The sequence below is a fragment of the Hemicordylus capensis genome, chromosome 7 (genome assembly GCF_027244095.1).
Source record: "Hemicordylus capensis ecotype Gifberg chromosome 7, rHemCap1.1.pri, whole genome shotgun sequence".
Taxonomy (NCBI): Eukaryota; Metazoa; Chordata; class Lepidosauria; order Squamata; family Cordylidae; genus Hemicordylus; species Hemicordylus capensis.
This window is the reverse complement of record NC_069663.1, coordinates 22,587,577-22,607,459: the sequence shown is the minus strand read 5'-3', so window position 1 is coordinate 22,607,459 and position 19,883 is coordinate 22,587,577. Positions and strand designations below refer to the sequence as shown.

General features: G+C 47.0%; 2 protein-coding genes across 4 annotated transcripts; one reads left to right on the top strand and one right to left on the bottom strand.

The window, feature by feature from the left end:
* The first annotated feature begins 1,791 nt into the window (after positions 1-1,791).
* On the top strand, positions 1,792-8,328 carry LOC128332493 (phospholipase A2 inhibitor and Ly6/PLAUR domain-containing protein-like). Its single transcript, XM_053266809.1, has 6 exons — positions 1,792-1,979; positions 4,207-4,483; positions 5,421-5,537; positions 6,497-6,649; positions 7,109-7,264; positions 7,749-8,328. The coding sequence occupies exons 2-6, from the start codon at positions 4,435-4,437 to the stop codon at positions 8,009-8,011; spliced, it is 738 nt and encodes a 245-aa protein (XP_053122784.1). The 5' UTR covers positions 1,792-1,979; positions 4,207-4,434; the 3' UTR covers positions 8,012-8,328.
* Positions 8,329-8,982: 654 nt separating this feature from the next.
* LOC128332494 (phospholipase A2 inhibitor gamma subunit B-like) lies at positions 8,983-18,333 on the bottom strand. 3 transcript variants are annotated; one of them, XM_053266812.1, is made up of 6 exons: positions 18,141-18,333; positions 17,775-17,977; positions 16,219-16,335; positions 13,430-13,573; positions 11,324-11,464; positions 8,983-9,369 (listed from the first exon to the last, which is right to left on the bottom strand). In XM_053266812.1, exons 2-6 carry the CDS (start codon positions 17,860-17,862, stop codon positions 9,146-9,148), a joined length of 714 nt encoding a protein of 237 aa, XP_053122787.1. In that variant the 5' UTR covers positions 17,863-17,977; positions 18,141-18,333; the 3' UTR covers positions 8,983-9,145. The 3 variants fall into 3 exon arrangements, with proteins under 3 accessions (XP_053122787.1, XP_053122786.1, XP_053122788.1); XM_053266811.1 differs by having other exon boundaries at positions 17,775-18,333; XM_053266813.1 differs by having other exon boundaries at positions 17,802-18,333.
* Between the last annotated feature and the right edge of the window lie 1,550 nt (positions 18,334-19,883).

The window sequence follows — 19,883 nt, the reverse complement described above, 5'->3', positions numbered from 1 at the left end:
GATGACTGGGTGAAACATGGCTCTGTCTTGGGTTTACTGACCGTGACGACATCTTTCTCAGAAGTGAATGTAGCTCACAACTCCAGTACTAAGGTTCAGTGTATCTTACACTGTAAGGCAGAGATCCCAATAAGGCAGTTTGCTTCACTAGGACTGCCAGATCCAAGGCGGCACTAGAGGTGTGCGAAGAAGTTCGAGCTCACGTGGGGCATCCTGGAACTTCTGGGTGTGTGTGTGTGTGGCTGGTCATGGCGGAGCCAGCAGTCGTGTGGGCGGCCAATCTGGCTGCCCAAGGCTCCACCACGATCGTCTGTGGGGAGGCCTAAGCCCACTCTCCCCGCAGACCTCATTCAAGCACTTCACAGCAATCGTGTGAAGTGCCTCATTGTGTGGAAGCAAGGTATGAATGCTGCCTTTTGAGCGAGCATGACAGGTGGCGGGGCGGGGAGGAGGTGCCTTTAAAGTACAGGTAAGGTGCTCCTTACCTATTTCCTGATGAATGGTATAGTGGTGAAAGTGCTGGACTAGGACTGGGGAGACCTGAGTTCAAATCCCCATTCAGCCATGAGACTTGCTGGGTGACTCTGGGCCAGTCACTTCTCTCTCAGCCTAACCTACTTCACAGGGTTGTTGTGAGGAGAAACTTAATTATGAGAGAGGAGAGCTGGTCTTGTGGTAGCGAGCAGGACTTGTCCCCTTAGCTAAGCAGGGTCCGCCCTAGTTGCATGTGAAAGGGAGACTAGAAGTGTGAGCACTGTGAGATATTCCCCTCAGGGGATGGGGCTGCTCTGGGGATTGCACAGAAGGTTCCCAGTTCCCTCCCTGGCAGCATATCCAAGATAGGGCTGAGAGAGATTCCTGTCTGCAACCTTGGAGAAGCTGCTGCCAGTCTGTGAAGACAATACTGAGCTAGATAGACCAATGGTCTGACTCAGTATATGGCAGCTTCCTATGTTCCTATGTTCCTATCCCGTCCCCGCTGCTGCTCGAGTTTGAAAGAAATGCACGAGGCTGCCGTGTTCCTTTCTGCATCCCCGAATGGTGTCGGCATACCAATGGCCAGTGCATGTGCGCCCTGCATGCGAACGCCGATTGGGGCTGCAGGAGGTGACACTGCAGCACCGTGCATCTCTTTCAAACTCACATGCCAGAGGGGGAAAAGGGGCGGACAGGTAAGGAGCGCCTTACCTGTTCTTTAATGGCACCCCCCCCACACACACACGTCACCCCAGGGAGTGCACAGCCTGTCTGTACACATCCCTACTTCCAAACTTTCTTACAAACTGCAGAGTGTGTGTGGGGTGTGTGTGTGTGTGTGGGAAATCAAGTGGCAGCATGATCCTCTGGAAACACAAGAATCCCAAACTGGAATGGACTGGAATGTGGGTGTGGCTGGCAAGGGGTGGGTTTCCTTTTGCAGATCTCTGACCAGAGAGCATTTTATCAAATGCATGCAAAGTCTGTAGTCCCTTCTGCTCTTCCTTCTGGGAAGAGCAGAAGGTTTCAGGTTCCCTCCCTGGCTTCTCCAAGATAGGGCTGGGAGAGATTCCAGCCTGCAAACTTGGAGAAGCCACTGCCAGTCTGTGAAGACAATACTGAGCTAGATAGACCAATGGTCTGACTCAGTATATGGCAGCTTCCTATGTTCCTATGTTCTTCCCTGATCTTTCAGAATTGGTTAGGACCACCCTAATATAAAGCGCTGCCAGGCAATCTGCTAGGTCACCAGTTTTATTCGACCTGAGTGCATTCTGCTGGGGCAGGGTAGGGAGAAGGTGGGGAAATTTTTGTCTCCGCCCCTTTCCAGGCACAGCTTGTCTTCTTCATCGTCTTCTTCTGTAAACACACCCAGCTTCATCAGGGGAAGGAAGAGGCGTAGTTCCATCCAGCACTTCAAAAACAAATAGAGTTCTAGCCCCAGAAGACATCTGGAATCCACCTTCTTACCGTTTCCCTCTTGGTTAGCTGCCTCGCTCCTGGTGAGTATCTGCGGCTGCTTATAGGCTAAAAGCCTCCAGTTATTGCTGGAAATGAAGTGTGTGCTCCCGTTACGCATTTATTTCTCTACAGATGCTCATCTGCTCCAGAACAGGAATGAACAGGCGATTGCACTGCAGAATGAATGCTTGATTCATATCCCAGTCAGTCTATTGACACAGATACGAGATTGGTATTATTGTGTGAAAGGAAAGTTGGCTATGAAACTAGGCTCCTGCTCGAGAGTCATAGGATTCTAGACTTGGAAGAGATCCTGGAGTTCTATGCCGGAGTCTGCTAGATTAGATTTCTGAAACAGAAATGGAAGGGTGGGGGATAAACTTCTGGTCTGAGGGGGCACTTGCCCTCCCCATCCTCCCTTTCAAGCCACTCTGTTCTAGGCAGACTCTTCCACTGTAGAGCAGCTCTTACAGTTAGGAAATTCCTCCACATATCTACTTGGAACCTGCTTCCTTGCAATTGTTACGGTGAAATTCCGAAAGGAGATAAATCATCAATGTAGAGAAGAAGATACATACTAGATATCCAAAGAGTGGTAAAATTGAAGTATCTCCTTCTGAAATTTCGTCATAACTTTGGATATGGATGAGACTGGATTTTGGACATACTTTGCTAGTATTTTCATGACCCTACCACATGGGTAGTTTTTTGCATTATGCTATTGCTTCTTGTAGTTTACTTAGTTATTCGTGGCGTATATTTTAGATTTTCCAGCAATGTGTTTTTTTTAATGGTTATATTAAAGATATATATTTGTGGAATTTTGCTGTGTGTGTACACACACACACTTGTGGAATTTGGGATATATATACACTGTGTGTATACACACACGTGTGTGTGTGTGTGTGTGTGTGTGTGTGTGTGTGTAGAGAGAGAGAGAGAGAGAGAGAGAGAGAGATTACTGGATTCTTTTTAGATTGATGCTTCCTTTGAATATCCAAGAACATTGGCTTCTACATTGACTGAGACTTATTTACAAATAGACAGGAAAGGCAAAAGAGAGTTTTTGGCACCCTACTCCTCACAATGGAAACTCCCTTGTGAAAACGCTGACCTTAGAACTTTCTACTTCGGGCAGAAGTCCGGAATGCAAAACTGCTTTCAAGATTGAAAGTGCTCATTTTGTAAATAAATGCATGCCTGGGAGGGATTGAGGAGCCATGTTAGACACTAAGCAAGGGAATGGAAGCCAAATGTGATTAATGTGGTGTTGGCAAGAGCAAGGGAAATTTCCAGGCAAACATGAAACTCTACAAGAGAGGCAGTAGATCACTTCAGCATGCTGTGGTAGAAACAGTGTCCAGCTGCTGGGACAAACTAGATGATATGTTAACCATATAGCTGCCCCTACATTGCTGGGATTCCCAGATGCTGTCAACTACAACTCCCATCATCCTGGGAGTTGTAGTCCCATAATCCCTAGGATTATGGGAGCTGTCGTCAACAACATCTGGAAATCTCTGCTACCGGGAATACTGGTGGAGAGACCGTCGTTAAAGAACACTAAAAAAGACCCACAAGTGGAAACCTGATTGAAAGCAAGACGCCTTTGGAAAAGAATTCCCCAGTCTGTGTTGGCATTAGCAGCAAACAGCAGGTGTTAGCTATAGGAACATGGGACCGTAAGAAGCTGCCTTTTACTGTGTGTGTCCTGATGTTGCACACAATCTGCTGGGAGCAGCACTGTAGTCGCGCACGGCCTTTTGGAAAGCAAGTGCCACACCCAGAAAAGAAGTGGGGTGGCGAAGAAGCCGGTAAGGACCTGCTTACCTGGTTTTTAAAGGAACCAATCCCTACCCTGCCGAATCGGTTCGGATGCAGGTGCCCGAGCCGCTTCGGCGCTTCCCTAAGGAGGCGCCGAACCGGTTCGGGCACATCCCTAATGCATGTTCTGAAGCAAGGGGGTGCCTTCCACAAGTGGCACTCCAGGGACAAACTAGTATCTCTTGTGGGAGCTACCTGTATGTCCATAGGGAAGTTCACCTCCTGCTTTGAGAAACCTGGATCTGGGCCGAAAGTTATTCACCATTCTGTCAGCTGATGGCCATTTACAAGAAAGAGACCACAAGACACAGACACTGTTCCATGAAGCAGGAAACAGCCGTTTGAAGGGGGAAAAACAACACTCCTTTTTATAGTGTTCACTTCCTTGTGCTGCCTTTGTAAATACCGTGAATATAACAACGGGATTTTGCCATTATCTCTCAGGTGTCACAGGAGGGGTTGTTTGCACAGTGTTCATGGCTGGCTTGAGCCCTGACAGAGTGGAAGATCAGCTTGAGCCTTCCGGTTCATGTCGGTAGGCCAGATAGACGCGGATTCACTTCTGTCTGAACTGTAAACAGCGGCACCCCGCCCCGAAATCCCCACTCCAGAGATCTTGTTGCTCTGCACTGCTCAAAGGCCTCGACCGCGGTCTCATCAAGAGTGGCTGCCATGCAGACCTGTCTCGTCTTCTCCGCCTTCTTCACGTTGGTAGCTGCAGGTAAGGCACAACTCCAATGTGTTTCCTGGACAGGTTAGCCAGGAGATAATGTTGAATGGAAGGCAGCTGCAAAATGAATAAGCTTTGGGAGGCAGGCGGGGGCAGGAGAAAGTGTGTGAGGAAGACCGGAGGCATGCTTGTTTCTCTCTCTCTCTCTGTCTCTCTCTCTCTCCACCCTGCTTTAAACAAACTACGTATACCCGGCCACTCCAGTACACTACTGCTCGGGATGGCTCACAACATTAATAAAATAAATATGATGCCAGTGTGGTGTAGTGGTTAGAATGTCGGACTATGGCCAGGGAGACCCGAGTTCAAATCTCCATTCAGCCATGACACTCACTGGGTGACTCTGGGCCACACGTATCTCCTAGCCTAACCTACTTCACAGGGTAGTTGTGAGGATAAACATAACCATGTACATCGTTCTGGGCTCCTTGGAAGAAGAGCGGGATAGAAATGTAATAATAATAATAATAATAATAATGTTTTAAAAAACCAATAAAGTTAAACAAGTTAAAAAGGCCAAGCTAAAGACACATGTAGAATTATATATATTTTAAAAGGTTTCCAATTAAACATTATTAATAAAGAGCTAGAAATGGAGGAGGTTAAGCTGAGAGAGAAGTGACTGGCCCAGAGTCACCCAGCAAGTCTCATGGCTGAATGGGGCTTTGAACTCGGGTCTCCCCAGTCCTAGTCCAGCACGCTAACCACTATACCACATTGGAATATCTTACAGTGATCACACACATAGTCTCCCATTCAAATGCAAACCAAGGTGGACCATGCTTAGCAAAGGGGATAATTTGTGCTTACTGCTACAAGACCAGCTCTCCTCCCCTAAGGAGAGGGGAGTTTGGACAGAGCCAAACCACGACAATGATGGCTTATGAATTTAACTCCAGCCAGAACCTTTTCTTATTTCTCTCCTCAGAGGACCTGCTATCTTGTGAAGACTGCATTGCTCCAGGGGCGACCTGTCAAGGGGAGAAGCGGCTTTGCTTCCTGGGTGAAGATACTTGCGGTAGCTTCTTAGGGGAGACCAACTTTGGTAGGCAAACTCAATGGGGCTCAATTTTAGTGCCACTGACTGTAGAGACAGTGATTAGCCAGTAGGTGGCGGTGTTACTCTTAACGAATATGATTTGACAGACTTCTCAGCCTGTTGTAAAATAATGGGCTGGTTCAGGCATAATGCAAAATTGCTGTGACATCTTGTTTCTGTTCAACATCCTTGAGTCTTGGGAGCATGAACGCCTCCCTCCCCTGCCCACATGAGTTTCAGAAGAATTCTACACCCAATTGAGGTTAAAAACAAGACAAGCTCAGTCATGATGCCCAAACTGATTGATCTTGGTTTTATTTTAACCCAGAGGTTCTCAAACTTGGTTCCTCAGATGCTGCTGAACTACAGCTCCCATCATCCACTGCCACAATGGCTGAAGGTGGCTGGGGATGGTGGGAGTTGCAGTCCGACAATATCTGGGGACCCGAGTTTGAATTATCCCCTTTGTTAAGTAGGGACACGTAGGGACATCTCAATGAGATAGTTTGTGATGATGTCATCCTGGGATGTATGACATCAGTTCAAGATGGTAGACGTGAATGTGTGAGATGCAAGTGGGTTAACTTGTGAACCACTTAAACCATTTGAACCAAATTTGGTAGCACTGTAGGGACACACAGGGACACCTCAACGGCATGGTTTGTGATGATGTCATATACCCCAATTCAAGGTGGTGGGCACATGAATGTTTGAGGCACAAGTAGGAACCAATTTTGACCAAATTTAGTATAGCCCTAATGTTACACAGAGACACCTCAATGGCGTCGCTTGTGATGATGTCATCCACCCCAGTTCAAGATGGTGGATGTGTGGACATGTGAGACGCAAGTAGGCCAACTTGAGAAGACGATAATGATCAATTAAGATGAAAGGGAAAGGAAAGTAGGCAGATTAGTTCTTAACAGAAATTTTTTTTAAAAAAACCATTCTTCTTCTTGGAACAGGCATGGTGGGATCGAGAGGTACATTGAAGACCTGTACAGAATATCAAGCCTGCAGAGCTGGCATCAGGACTATGACGGTTGGTGCTGGGATAATACTGCGGAGGAGTGCCTTGTGCTGCAAGACTGAGAACTGCCAGGGGGAATCAGCGAAATGTGCGTATCTAACCTAGCTGATCTGCCTGGCCTTGAGGATTAGCTTCCAGACCTGCAGGGGGCGCTGCAGTAAGCAGGAAACCATAGAGTTAGCACAGGAGGCTAGAGTGGCATACAGCCTTTCTATTTCCAAATAAAAGAACGGCAGAAATGAAGAGGTGGTGCACACTGTGACCTGGCTGTTTGTTTCTCTCTGTACCATATTTTATTCATACCCAGTACTAGCAAGCTTTGGGTATGAAGACGTTGTTGAACCAGTGAAGACTGGCTGCAAATGGAGGGGTTGTGGAGGAGTCCCACCCATTCATAGAGCTCAGGTTGGACCTGATCCTAAAACAGGTGCCAGCCGGTTCCGTGCACACCCCTCATGACACCTCCTGGAGTCCGTAAGGAGATGGGGTGAACATTGGGCCTTTTGATTAAGTATTCTGATTGCTGTGGTTGTTCCTCTTATCTTAGTACCGCCGATCAATACAATACAAAACGGGTTCCAATGCCCAGTGTGCTTCGCGCAGGATTCCGTTTCATGTAAAGCTGAAAGGACTGTGAACTGTACCGGTTCTGAGAACCACTGTGTCTACATCACCGGCACCCTAGAGTCACTAGTCAACATCAGTAAGTCTCTGAAAAACCATTCCGAATCAAATTGATGTATGGTTGACATAGATGGAGCTCGACTCACCTGGAGATCTGCAAGACTTCTGGGGGAAACCAGGAGGAGGGACAGGAACAGAGCTGGCTTGCATGAAATGCAATAAAGAGTAACTCAGCAGTCAATAGTCAATAGGTCTGCACATGCAGAGAAATCAAGGACTACACAGACAATGGGGCTAGAGGAGAGCTGGTCTTGTGGCTTCCCAGAGTGGCTCCATCCCCTTAGAAGGGGAAGATCTCACACATCAAGTCTCCCATCCATATGCAACCAGGGTGGACCCTGCTTAGCTAAGGGGACAAGTCATGCTTGGAACCACAAGACCAGCTCTCCTCTGGTCTTGTGGAACTCATGGAACAGCTCGGAACACATTCGAATTACCCTACTGTATATGTGTCGAAAGTACTGTGTGAATAGAGCAATGATCTCCTGTATTTCTCTTGGCAGCGGCTACGAGTTCAAGATTTGCCGCCAGAGGCTGCGCTACACAGAGTGTCTGTGAGCAGAGTGGGGAGATGTCCGTTTTTTCTGGCACAGCCACCTATACACTATCCACAATCGAAGAATGCCGCCCAGCCCACATCATAAGGAACTCTGCCCATCTTCACCACCATCGACCCCTTTCTCTGGACACCAGCATCATCTGGGTTACTTTGTCCTTCCTCTATTTCCTTCTTCCTAGTGATGAACCAGTCCACTTGGGGCTGTAGCTCAGTGGTAGAGCATCTGCATTGCCTGCAGAAGGTCCCAGGTTCAATCCCTGGTAGCATCTCCAGGTAGGGCTGAGAGAGACTCCTTCCTGTAACCAGCTGTCTGTGGCCACTGCCAATCAGTGTAGACAACACTCAGCTAGATGGACCAATGGTCTGACCCAGCATAAGGCGTGGGAGGAGAGCTGGTCTTGTGGGCGACAGCTTGAATTGCCCCCTTTGCTAAGCAGGGTCTGCCCTGGTTTGCATTTGAATGGGAGACTACGAGGCTCTCCACACGAGCAGTGTGGAGAGCCAGGTGGGGTTCAGCAGGGAGAGCGGGCCAAGGCCTGTCTCCTTGCACATGAGTGGCTTGGCCGGATCAGCCAACCACATGATTACTGGCTCCTTCATGGAGCTGGTAGGGGTGGTGGGGATCAGGGGCTGCCTAGCCCCTGGAAGCCCCAAAGTGTCCCGCGTGATTGCGCGGGGCATTCTGGGGAGACCCCCGACATCGGGAGACTTGTGGTAGCCTCCTGGTCAGGGGTCTCCTCATGAGTCACCATGGTGTGGAGCCACCCCATGGCAATTCACAATCCAGGAAATGGGGATAGCAGAGTGCCTGCTCCACTAACCCCCAGGGTGGAGGGTGGGGGGTGGAATTAGGCAGTTCACACATATAAGGGAAACCAGGCTGGGCTCCCTTAGCCCACTTTCCTCCGTCCGTGTGCATACAAGGTTGTTGCCTAGATCCACATTCCAAGAGACTTGGAAGCCCACACAGGTTGGGAGAATCCCTCGTTCCTGGGAATTCCTCATCACTGGGAATTTGGCAACATGATTGCACAGGAGAGAGATATTTGGGGGTGAAGACTCTGTGGGGAGCAGCAGTGGCATCTGTGGGAAGCATCTTTGGCAGGAGGTGGAAAAATGGGACCACTTGATCGGGATCTGGGTTCTAGAGGAGCCTGGACAACTCACTTCACTTTTCTCATTATCAGTCGTGTTTTTTTTACAGTAACATAAGAAAATGTTTGCCTGACTTGAAAATGAACATGGGTAGCATTGTCCATGATTGTAGAGGCACAGGCAAGGGGCCAGGAGGGATGGCTCAGGGCTCAGAGCGGCTCTCAGGATTGCTAGAATGGAGAGAAATCAAGAAGCCATCTTGGTGGACAGGAACACAGCAAGGAACGGCAAGAAGCGTCTGAACAATCCTGACGTGGTGCAATCCATCCCAGAGGCCACCTTGGAATTAAGGACGCAGCTGCCTCTTCCGAGGATATCGACCCCGGCAAGAGAGATCAAACCCTTCTCGAAATCGTCACAGATCCCCTTGTTGGCACAGCCCATAATGAAGACCTCTATGATTTCTCTTCCTGCAGAGAGAATGGATGGAGACGGCAGTCAGATCAGGAAGGCTGCAGGACCCTGGGAGTTCTGTCTCTCCCTTCTTTATTTCTCTTTGGGATGGCTTGTCATGGATTATCTAGCCAGGAAGCAGATTCTGAGAGCAGGGGAGGACAGTGCCGGCTGTTGCGGGCACCACCGGGGAGGCGATGGGAGGCATTTGAAATTTAGTTGAAATTTCCCTGTTGAAAGAAGAGCCTCCCCATCTCTGGCAACTTTTAAAAAGGCACCGAAGACATACTGATTCACCCAGGCTTTGAATTAGATTGATCGTTTTAAATAATTTGAATACTGGGTTTTAAATGTTTTTCACCCTTGAAATGATTTTAATTGTTAATTGGTTTGATGTTTTAAAGGATGTGAATTGTAAACCGCCCAGAGACGCAAGTTTTGGGCAGTATAGAAATATTTCAAATCAAATCAAATCAAATCAAATCAAATCAAATCAAATCAAATAAAAAAGATACTTACCTCTCCTCCTGCTGCACCGGAAAGCTGTTGGGGCATGCTGCCCAGCACCCACTGCGGTGGAGGATCAGCTCTGCCACTCAGCAGGCAGAGACCATTTGCATGGCCAGCAAATGGCCTCTGTGCATGTACAGAGGGCAGCTGAGTGGCGGAGCTGATCCTCTGCCGCAGCGGGTGCTGGGCAGTGTGCCGCTGCTCCAAACGGCTTTCAGGTGTGGCGGGAGGAGAGGTAAGTACCTAGTAATTTAGTTAAAGGTGCCTCCCGCCGCCTCCCGAGAGGCGCCCACACCAGCTGCCTCTGGGAGAGATGGAAGCTGGGACCCAGAGGAGGCTTTCTTGCATCATCTCCTTGCTGAGGAACATAAGAGGTTGCCTTATTCTGAGTCAGACCATTGGTCCATCCATCAAGTTCGTAAAACGTGTCGACACATTTATGCATGGTGTGGAGAGAGTGGAGAGCGAGAGAAATTTGCCTCAAGGAAGGGCTGACCCTGGAGAAAAATGTAGAGATGAGTAGCTATCTACTTCCACCCAAGGGTTCCTTATGCTTAAACAATCAAATCGGCCACCGCTAGACTCAGCAAGCTCTTTGGGACTTGAATTTAGGACCAACAAAAGGACCAACTACTTTTTCACACAGTGCATAATTAATTTATGGAATTCTTTGCCATGGGACGTGGTGATGGCCACCAGCTTGGATGGCTTTAATAGGGGCTGAGACAAATTCATGGTGGACAGGTCTACCAATGGCTACTAGACTTGATGGCAATAGACCACCTCCAGCTTCATAGACAAGGTAACTCTCGATACCAGTTGCAGGGGAGCAACAGCAGGAGAGAAGGCATGCCCTCACCTCTTGCCTGTGGGCTTCTCAGAGGCATCTGGTGGGCCACTGTCGGATGCTGGATAAGATAGGCCGCCGGATGCTGGATGTGGATAGGCCTTGGGATGCTAGACAGGCCTCAGGATGCTGGATGCTGGACCTAGCTAGGCCTTAAGCCTGATCTAGCAGGACTGTTCTTGGTTTCTTCCCTACTCCCCTCGAATTTCCATAGCAATTTTGAGGGGAGACCCATTCCCATTGAAATCCCCCCCCCCGTTTCCCACTACCAACAAAAACAATGATGGAAACTGGGCCACCTAATGGCACAACAGGAAATGACTTGACTAGCAAGCCAGAGGTTTCCATTTCGAATCCCTGCTGGTGTATTTCCCAGACTATGGTAAACACTTCTATCGGGCAGCAGCGATATAGGCAGATGCTGAAAGGCCTCATCTCATACTGAGCGGAAGGAGGCAATGGTAAACCCTGCCCGTATTCTACCAAAGGCAACCACAGGGCTCTGTGGTTGCCACGAGTCGACATCGACTCGACAGCACACTTTACCTTTACTTGGAAAATAATGGCACAGCATTTGTGTGTGTGAGAGAGAGACTGTTTACACCATCCGTTACCTAAGGCTGCCACCCCAGTCATCTTAAGGCAATAGATCTCATCTCCAGCACACTGGACGACTTCTCTCTTGCAGTGACGGCTGTGCACACCGTAGCAGGCGGTACATTTCCTCCCATTTAATGTGGTGTTCATGGGCGGCACTGTGAGAAAGAGGAGACGGTCAGCTTGAAAGGATCGTGACTCTGCCAGGGAAATTCCATAGATACAGGGCTGTTCTTGAGAGCCGTGGTGGGGTGTGGGGCCTGAGGGAAATCAGCCAGTGTGGGGCACCCTTCCAATTAATTTTAGTGGGGGTTAAAACTGTGGGGCCCCGGGTTGTCGTCCTCCTTGCGGGCGGTCTGTCCCTATGGTCAGCCCTGCATAGATAGGATGTTTGTTTCACCAGGGAAATTGTACCAGGAATGTGTAAACCAATCCAAGCCATTTTTGGAAGGGTGGCATAGAAATGGAATAAATAAATAAATAATGAACAAATCGGGCAGCAGCTGATGTCACGAGGCTTTCCAGTCTATGGGCAGTGCAAAGCACGCTGGGAAGGCCTGCAAGGCTTTTGGAAGACCTTCTTTCCTTTCAGCTCCCGATCCAAGCAATGGACGCCTTCCCTGACTTACTCGCGTATTCCTTGGGTTGCTGACCTAAACAGGGATTCTGACTGTCTGCTACTACTAGGGCAGATGCTCCCTGACCCTCCAACCTACCCCCATAAGGTCGTGGGAACGTGTCTAATAAGTTTCATGCCAGTCTTCTTGCTTGCCTTGGACTAGTGATCGTAGACTGACATAGTCGCTAAGTACAGTTGGTCTATTTATTGCTTCACAAACAGTCAATTCGGGACTGGCCGAATTGAACATATGATGCTTGTCAATTGCCCTGATTCCCAGTTTTATCGTTTTGACTATTGACTGTTTTATTGTTTGGGGCTTTTAAAAATTGTTTGTTCTTAACTGTATTATTGTTTGAGTTTGATTGTTTCTCTTCCTGTTTATTAACTGCCCCGAGTGCATTGAAAGCAAGCAAGCAAAGTTATAAAAAGTGCAGAGGCTAACATGAAAATAGGGGTGTGCAAATTGATTCGAATTTGAATTTATTTGATCACCTAAAGCTGGGAGATTTGAGTGGTCGAGCCCCTGCTAACTGAGCAAAGAGGCACTTTTTAAACATGGTGATTCTCTTTATTTAGCAGGGGGAGAGAAAATTGCTTTATCCACCCCCAGCACAGTACCTCCAGTGATTGTTGCTGGCACCTATCTTATATTTCTTTTTAAATTGTGAGACCTTTGGGAACAGGGATCCATCCATCTTACTTATTATTTATCTATGTAAACTGCTATGGAAACTTTGGTTGAAAAACAGTATATAAATAATTGTTGTTGTTTGATTTGAATTTGAGTCAAATCACCCCTTCAAAAGGCAATTTGATTCAAATCAAATTTTCAAAATTCGATTCGAATTAGATTTGAGAGCCATTTGGCACTTAAAAAAAACCATTCAGGCCCCTTGATTGGTTGAAGAAGAAAGAAAAATAAGCCCAAACGGTCAAATCAATTCAAATTCAAATGAAATTCAAATAGAATATTTGGACCAGATTCAAATTTGATTCAAATTCAAAATGAAATTTTGGAATTTGATTCAAATTCAAAATGAATAAAAAAAATTCATTTCGTGTACATCTCTACAGGAGAACACGGCAGGCACCAGTGTCTCCTGTAACAGGGATTCCCAGATGTTGACTACAACTCCCATGATCCCCAGCCAAAGGCTATTACAGCTGGGGGTGATGGGAGTTGTAGTCAATAGCATTATTTTATTTATTTATTTATTTATTTATTTATTTATTTATTTATTTTTATGCCGCTCTTCCTCCAAGGAGCCTGGAGTGGTATAACATGGTTATATTTATCCTCACATCCACCCTGTGAGTTAAGTTAAGCTGAGAGATAAGTGACTGGCCCAGAGTCACCCAGTGAATGTCATGGCTGAAAAGGGATTTGAACTCAGATCTTCCTAGGCTAACCACTACACCACACTGGCTATCTAAAATACAGTAGAGCTGAAGATGGCATGAGAGAGTGAAGGGAGGACAGAGGGACTGAGCAGAGACCTACTGGAGGTTGGAGGGTTCTTGCATTCCTCTCCACTGCAGCAGGTAAGCACGGTGGCTATTATGCCTTTGGAGCCGAAGTTGACACGGGTGAGACCTGTGCCACACTTACTGGATGAAACGCATCTCTTAAAAACAATCTTTCTCCCTACAGGGGTGAGAAAAGGAGATGAGACCTTCTAAACAGAAGGGACGGTTTGCGGGTGGGCACAACGCTTGACAAGCAGCAACTTCAGTGAGTGTCCCACAACTCTGATACTACCGGATGAAGCAGGCCATTGGTCCATGGAGACCAGTTTCATTTCCCACTCTAACTGGTGGTGACATCTGTCCCGAGTCTCATAGGAACATAGGAAGCTGCCATACACTGAGTCAGACCATTGGTCTATCTAGCTCAGTATTATCTTCACAGACTGGCAGCGGCTTCTCCAAGGTTGCAGGCAGAAGTCTCTCTCAGCCCTGTCTTAGAGAAGCCAGGGAGGGAACTTGGAACCTAGATGCTCTTCCCAGAGCAGCTCCATCCTCTAGCGGGAATATCTTACAGTGTTCACACTTCCAATCTCCCTTTCATATGGTGGGACCAGGGCAGACCCTGCTTAGCTAAGGGGACAAGTCATGCTTGCTACCACAAGACCAGCTCTCCTCTCCAGGGTTCCCGGGTTTTCCAGGGCTCTCCTCTCCAGGGTCTCATTCAGGGTTTCCCCCCATCCTGCAGGAGAAGCGGTCCTCTCACGAGGTGAGGTGAAGAGGTCACAAGTGGCAGATTATTGGGGAGCCAGCAGGGCAACAAAATGAACATAGGGAGGAAGGAAGTGGCCTTCTACCGAGTCAGACCCTTGGTTCTTCTAGCACAGTATTGTCTACCCAGACTGGCAACGGCTTCTCCAAGGTTTATTGTATGTATGTTTGTATGTATGTATGTATGTACGTATGTATGTATGTATGTATGTAACATATGTAAATACTGCCCAAAACCTAATTTTAATTTTGTTTTAATTTGCACTGTTTTATTGTAAATGGCCCGCCATTTACAACAAAACAGTGCAAATTAAAACAAAATTAAAACATCTAAACAATAAAATTGAACACAACGTTAAATGTTAAAAATGGCAAGTCTCATTAAAAGCCTGGGTGCACAAACTCGTCTTCTTAACTCCCTTTTTCAAAGTTGTTAGAGATGGGGAGGCTCTTATTTCAGCAGGAATAGGTTGCAGGCAGGAGTCTCTCTCACCCCTGTCTTGGAGATGCCAGGGAGGGAACTTGGAAGCTTCTGTATGCCAGCAGGCAGATGCTCTTCCCAGAGCAGCCCCATCCCCTGAGGGGAATCTCTGACAGTGCTCACACTTCTAGTCTCCCATTCAAATGCAAGCCAGGGCAGACCCTGCTTAGCAAAGGGGGCAAGTCATGCTTGCTACCACCAGACCAGATCTCCCCAAGCCCTTGCCACTCTTCATGCCCATCCAAGCAGCTCTTCAGGACCAACCTGACGCTTGCCAGTAGGAAGTGTGAGGAGAGGAGAAGGAGGATGGAGAAGACAGCCTTCCCTCTTCCAGCCCCCTTTCTGCCTCACCTCACGGAACACTGACATAACTAGACCTCTCCCGATGATCTTAATAGGCAACAGGGTTCACGACAGAGAAGGTGCTCTCTTAAGTACCCTGGAATGGCTTAGGTCCAGGGTACTTAGAGAGTGCCTTCTCTGTCGTGAACCCTGTCGCCTGTTAAGATCATCTGGAGAGGTCCGGTTATGGTTGCTGCCAACTCGTTGGTGGCAACTTGGGACTAGGCCTTCTCTGTGGCTGCCCCAGGGCTTTGGAATAAGCTCCCTGCTGAAATAGGAGCATCTCCTTCTCTGTTTGTTTTCAGGAGGACCCTGAAGACGTACCTATTTCCCCAGGCCTTCTTCTTTTTTCCCCAAATTCAATTTTTATTAATTTTAACAGTAGTAATATTATCATTCATTGCAAATACACACAAAAAAGTGGACTTCCCGCACACATCTCTTCGTGAATCATCAACTATAAAATTTACCCTTGCTGTAATAATAATTCAAAACATAAATTCAAACCCTTACAAACATAGCTAATCTACCCAACCTGCAGTTTTTTACTAAATTTCAAACCCTGCTGTAAAGTCCATAGATTTCCCCAGGCCTTCAACTGAGACCAAATTTTAAAATTTTAATGTGTTTTTTAAATCTTTTATGATATTTATCTTCTTAATGTTGTATTTTAAATGTTGTATATTTTATATTATGTTTAATTCTGTACACCACCTAGAGATTTCTATATTAGGTGGTACATAAATACGATAGATATGCCACCTCCATCAAGGGTGGAGCATCTGCTTTGCGCACAGAAGATCCCGGATTCAATCCATGGCATGAGCCCCAGGTGGGGCTGGGAAAGACCCTCCTCTGAGACCTTGGAGAGAAGTTGCCACTCAGTGTAGGCAAGGCAGAGCTAGATGGACCCCAGGTCTGACTCAATCTAAGGCAGCCTCCTGTGTTCCTGACAAGGCCTCAGCCTTATGGGCAGTTTGAACAGAATAGCAGAGGACAGAAGGTCCCTTCCTGTTCAAAGATGCCCTGATTTTCATTAGCAAACTGGCACAGGATTAGAAAAGGATTATATGAGTATTCCCACTGTGCCATGGTTCTGATCTGGGTGAGGCTTCCCTGGCTAATCTTTTTTTTTAAAACAGAGATGGAAATGCACTACGCCTTTCACTAGATGTCTGAATTGATCCCGAATTTGTTCTACATGTGTACAGCATTTGCTTCCATTCACTTACCTCCTGTCCTCTCTGAGAGAGTGACACCACAACTCTCATGAATAACAGTACAAGGCCACATTGGGCCCCAACAGGTATGCCCGTATTCCTGGCAGGTCTCACAATACAGGGACACTCCTGGAAGGAGGGAAAAGAAGATGGAGCACCTTTGCCAGATTTCACCATAGCGTTTCCACATATTTTTGCCTAAAACCTAATCGTATTCAAACTGTCATGCAGGCCTTCCATAGAGAGGTCATGAGACACCTGTCCTGGGCCTCAAGTGTTGACAAGATAAGCACATAGGAAGCTGCAAATTTGTGGGGTGATGCAAATGGCCTCTGCGCATGTGTGGAGGTCGTTCTAATGGCCTCTGTGCTTGTGCAGAGGCCTGAACTGGGCCCCTGCCAGCCCAAGGTGATGGTGGGGGGAGTGCTGGCAAGGAATGCCGCAGCCACCCCAAGGAGCTGTAGCGACACTGCAGTGTGTAAGTTAACCTCCTGCCTGACTCCCCAGCTGCCCTTTTTCAACCCTGTAGGATTCCCCCGATACTTGTAAAGGGGAATCCTTATCGGATTCCATTTCCCGTTGAACTGTTCAACCCTGGCTCTAGGCACGAACTGAACCGCCAGCCGGTTCGTTAGAACCAGTACGTGGACTCGGTGGTTCAGTTTGAGTTTGGTTCAGACAAATCGCACCGCCTGGAACAGTTCTATGCACAACACTAGTATCTAACTTTCTGCAACCAGTCCTGAGAAAACTATGAGGCTATTCTGCCGATCAGGCGAAATTGGGCCAGGAGAGCCTAGCCCAATTTCACCTGACCGTGTGAGCCACTGGGCTTGCAGGCGAGCCCGGTGGCTTCCAGGCGGTTAACCCGCCTAACTACCCCTCCCCTTAAACTGGGTTTGTGGAGTGAGCGCTCCGCAAACCTGGTTTTTAAAATCATGAGTAGCCGTGGTGCTCACATAGTATGCTCACGCAGGGCATAGGAACATAGGAAGCTGCCATATACTGAGTCAGACCATAGGTCCATCTAGCTCAGGAATGTCTTCACAGACTGGCAGCGGCTTCTCCAAGGTTGCAGGCAGGAACCTCTCTGTGCCCTATCTTGGATATGCTGCCAGGGAGGGAACTTGGAACCTGCTGCTCTTCCCAGAGTGGCTCCATCCCCTGAGGGGAATATCTTTCAGTGCTCACACTTCTAGTCTCCCATTCATCTGCAACCAGGGCAGACCCTGCTTAGCTAAGGGGACATGTCATGCTTGCTACCACAAGACCAGCTCTCCTCTCCAATGGAGCTTCCGGGGGTCGCATGGCCCCCGATCCTCCCAGACCCTGCCAGCTCCTTCACAGAGCCGGCAGTCGTGTGGCCGTCTGCTGCGTCTGCCCAGAGCAGACTGGCTGATCACCGATCATGAGAAGAGCCTCTATATCTTCTGCACAAGGCCCCATATTACACAGCAGAGCCCAAACACGTCCTTCTTCCCAACATATAATCCTTTCTTGTTATCTACATCTGTAACACATTTTATTTAGTACGAGAACACATTTAAAAAGTCAACATGTGTAAATACCTGTGATTACCTCCCAGCTGTGCTTACCTTTCCTTACCAGGAATAGTAACATTCCTGCATTAAACCAGAACAGGGTAAGAAAATGCATTAGAGCACTTATTTCTCTGGCCTTTAGCGATTGTGTGGAAGAGAGAATTTTAGCCACCACAGCTTGTCACATCACAGTGCTTCAAGAAGGGACAGCAATGACTCTTCCAACCTGCCTATGACAGGAGAACAAGTAAATGCAGGTAAATAAGACATCTCAATTTCCAGTACAGACATCACCCGGAGAAAATTCACTTGTCTTATAGAAACTCATTGGGCTTCTGATAATTCTCAGACATTTCGCCATGGAAGGAACCATGGAATTGATTTGAATTTCACCATGCAAGCAGCTCTCGAGCAGGCATCGAGGGATCCAACTGCAGGAACCTTCTCACCAGGACAAATGAGATGAACAAGCCACACCCACTGTGACTCTGGCTGATTGCTGGGGGCAGACAGGGATGTAGGTAGTGGTAACCTCAGATGAGGTCCTTTACTTCAGCCACTGTCTGGTGACGGTGCTGATCTGCTCTCAGCCTCAAAAGGTATCCAGCTGCACATTATGGACTCCCTCATTGATGCGCCCCCAGTATGGCTGTTTCTATTGTGATGCCTCTTTGGATGAGCCCATCAGATGAGCCAGCTGGCTGGGGTGTTGTTGGATGGTGGTGGGGGGCAACATCTCCAGCTCACATTTATATGTGCTCCCTCCCTCGGGGGCTTTAAAAGCATGTGTAAACCTGTCCTTTTGGAGAGGCTTTTTAGTGTGTGATCTGCAGCTCCATAATACAATTTAACTTTGTAACCCTCCGTTTTTAAATCTGAGCTGAACTGGCTCCTGGTTTTAATTATTTTGCTAATTTTATTAATGCTACTGTATTGGCGGAAAGTGGAGGGAAGATATCTGGCTATTTGGCACAACTTGACTAGAATTTAACAACAGGCTCTATATAATCTTCAAAACCAACAGGATATAGTAATTAAACCTGCAGATAGAGAAGGAGCCGTGATTCTCAATAGAGATGATTACGTTAAGGAAGTTGAGAGTCAACTCAACAACCCATTACATTACAAATATAATTCTGGAGATCTCATCAATCGAATATATCCTATCATCTTGGAAATATTAGATGAGGGTCTACCTATGGGATATATTTTTTAAAATACTTATGGATTTTTCCTGGAATTGGAACAAAGCGTTTTTTTATATTCTTCCCAAAATACATAAAAACATTTTGCCAGTACCTGGTAGACCTATAGTTTCAGGGTATGGCTCTATTTTTCAACCAATTACTATATATGTGTAATCATTTTTGGAGCCATTTGTTAGCAGCATACCAACTTATCTTAGAGACCCTATGGATTTTCTTAATCACCTTGGAGATATAAGGTACTCTTTCCTCACTGTCTTTTGGTTACTGTTGATGTAATCAATCTGTACACCAATATACTGCAAGGTGAGGTATTACAAACTATAGAAACTGTGCTAGATAAAAGATCTACTAACTCATTCTTTAGGGATTTAGCAACAATAGCACTTCAATATAACTCTCTTCAATTTTTAGACCGGATTTACTGGCAAGTATCTGGGGTGGTGATGGGATGTCGCTTTGCCCTATTGCTGTCAAATCTCTTTATGGATATCTTTGAACAGCCCCATATCTTAAAAGATGTGTCCAATTCACTGGACTGCGTAAGAGATATTGGGATGATATTTTCATAAATTGGACAGGCTCGGAAGATGATCTACTCCTTTTTGAGTCCTTCCTAAACAGTATCCACCCTATAATAAAATTTCAACTTGCATATGGATGTGATAAGATACATTTCCTGGATGTTGAAATCATCAAGATCAATGAGAACATACTTTGCCTTGATCTTTCTGGTCAACATTTAAAGGACGCATCCTGGCAGAAATTCAATAGATGTTGCTCCCCACAGTCAGTTACTAAGTGTCCTTGATGAATTTATGCCTGATGCAATTCTTCAAAACACCTCCTAGTTCATATGTAACAGGAAATCTGAGGTCCCTTTACCTCTGATCCCCAAATCTGAAAGTATGAACCTGGGAAATTACTGTTT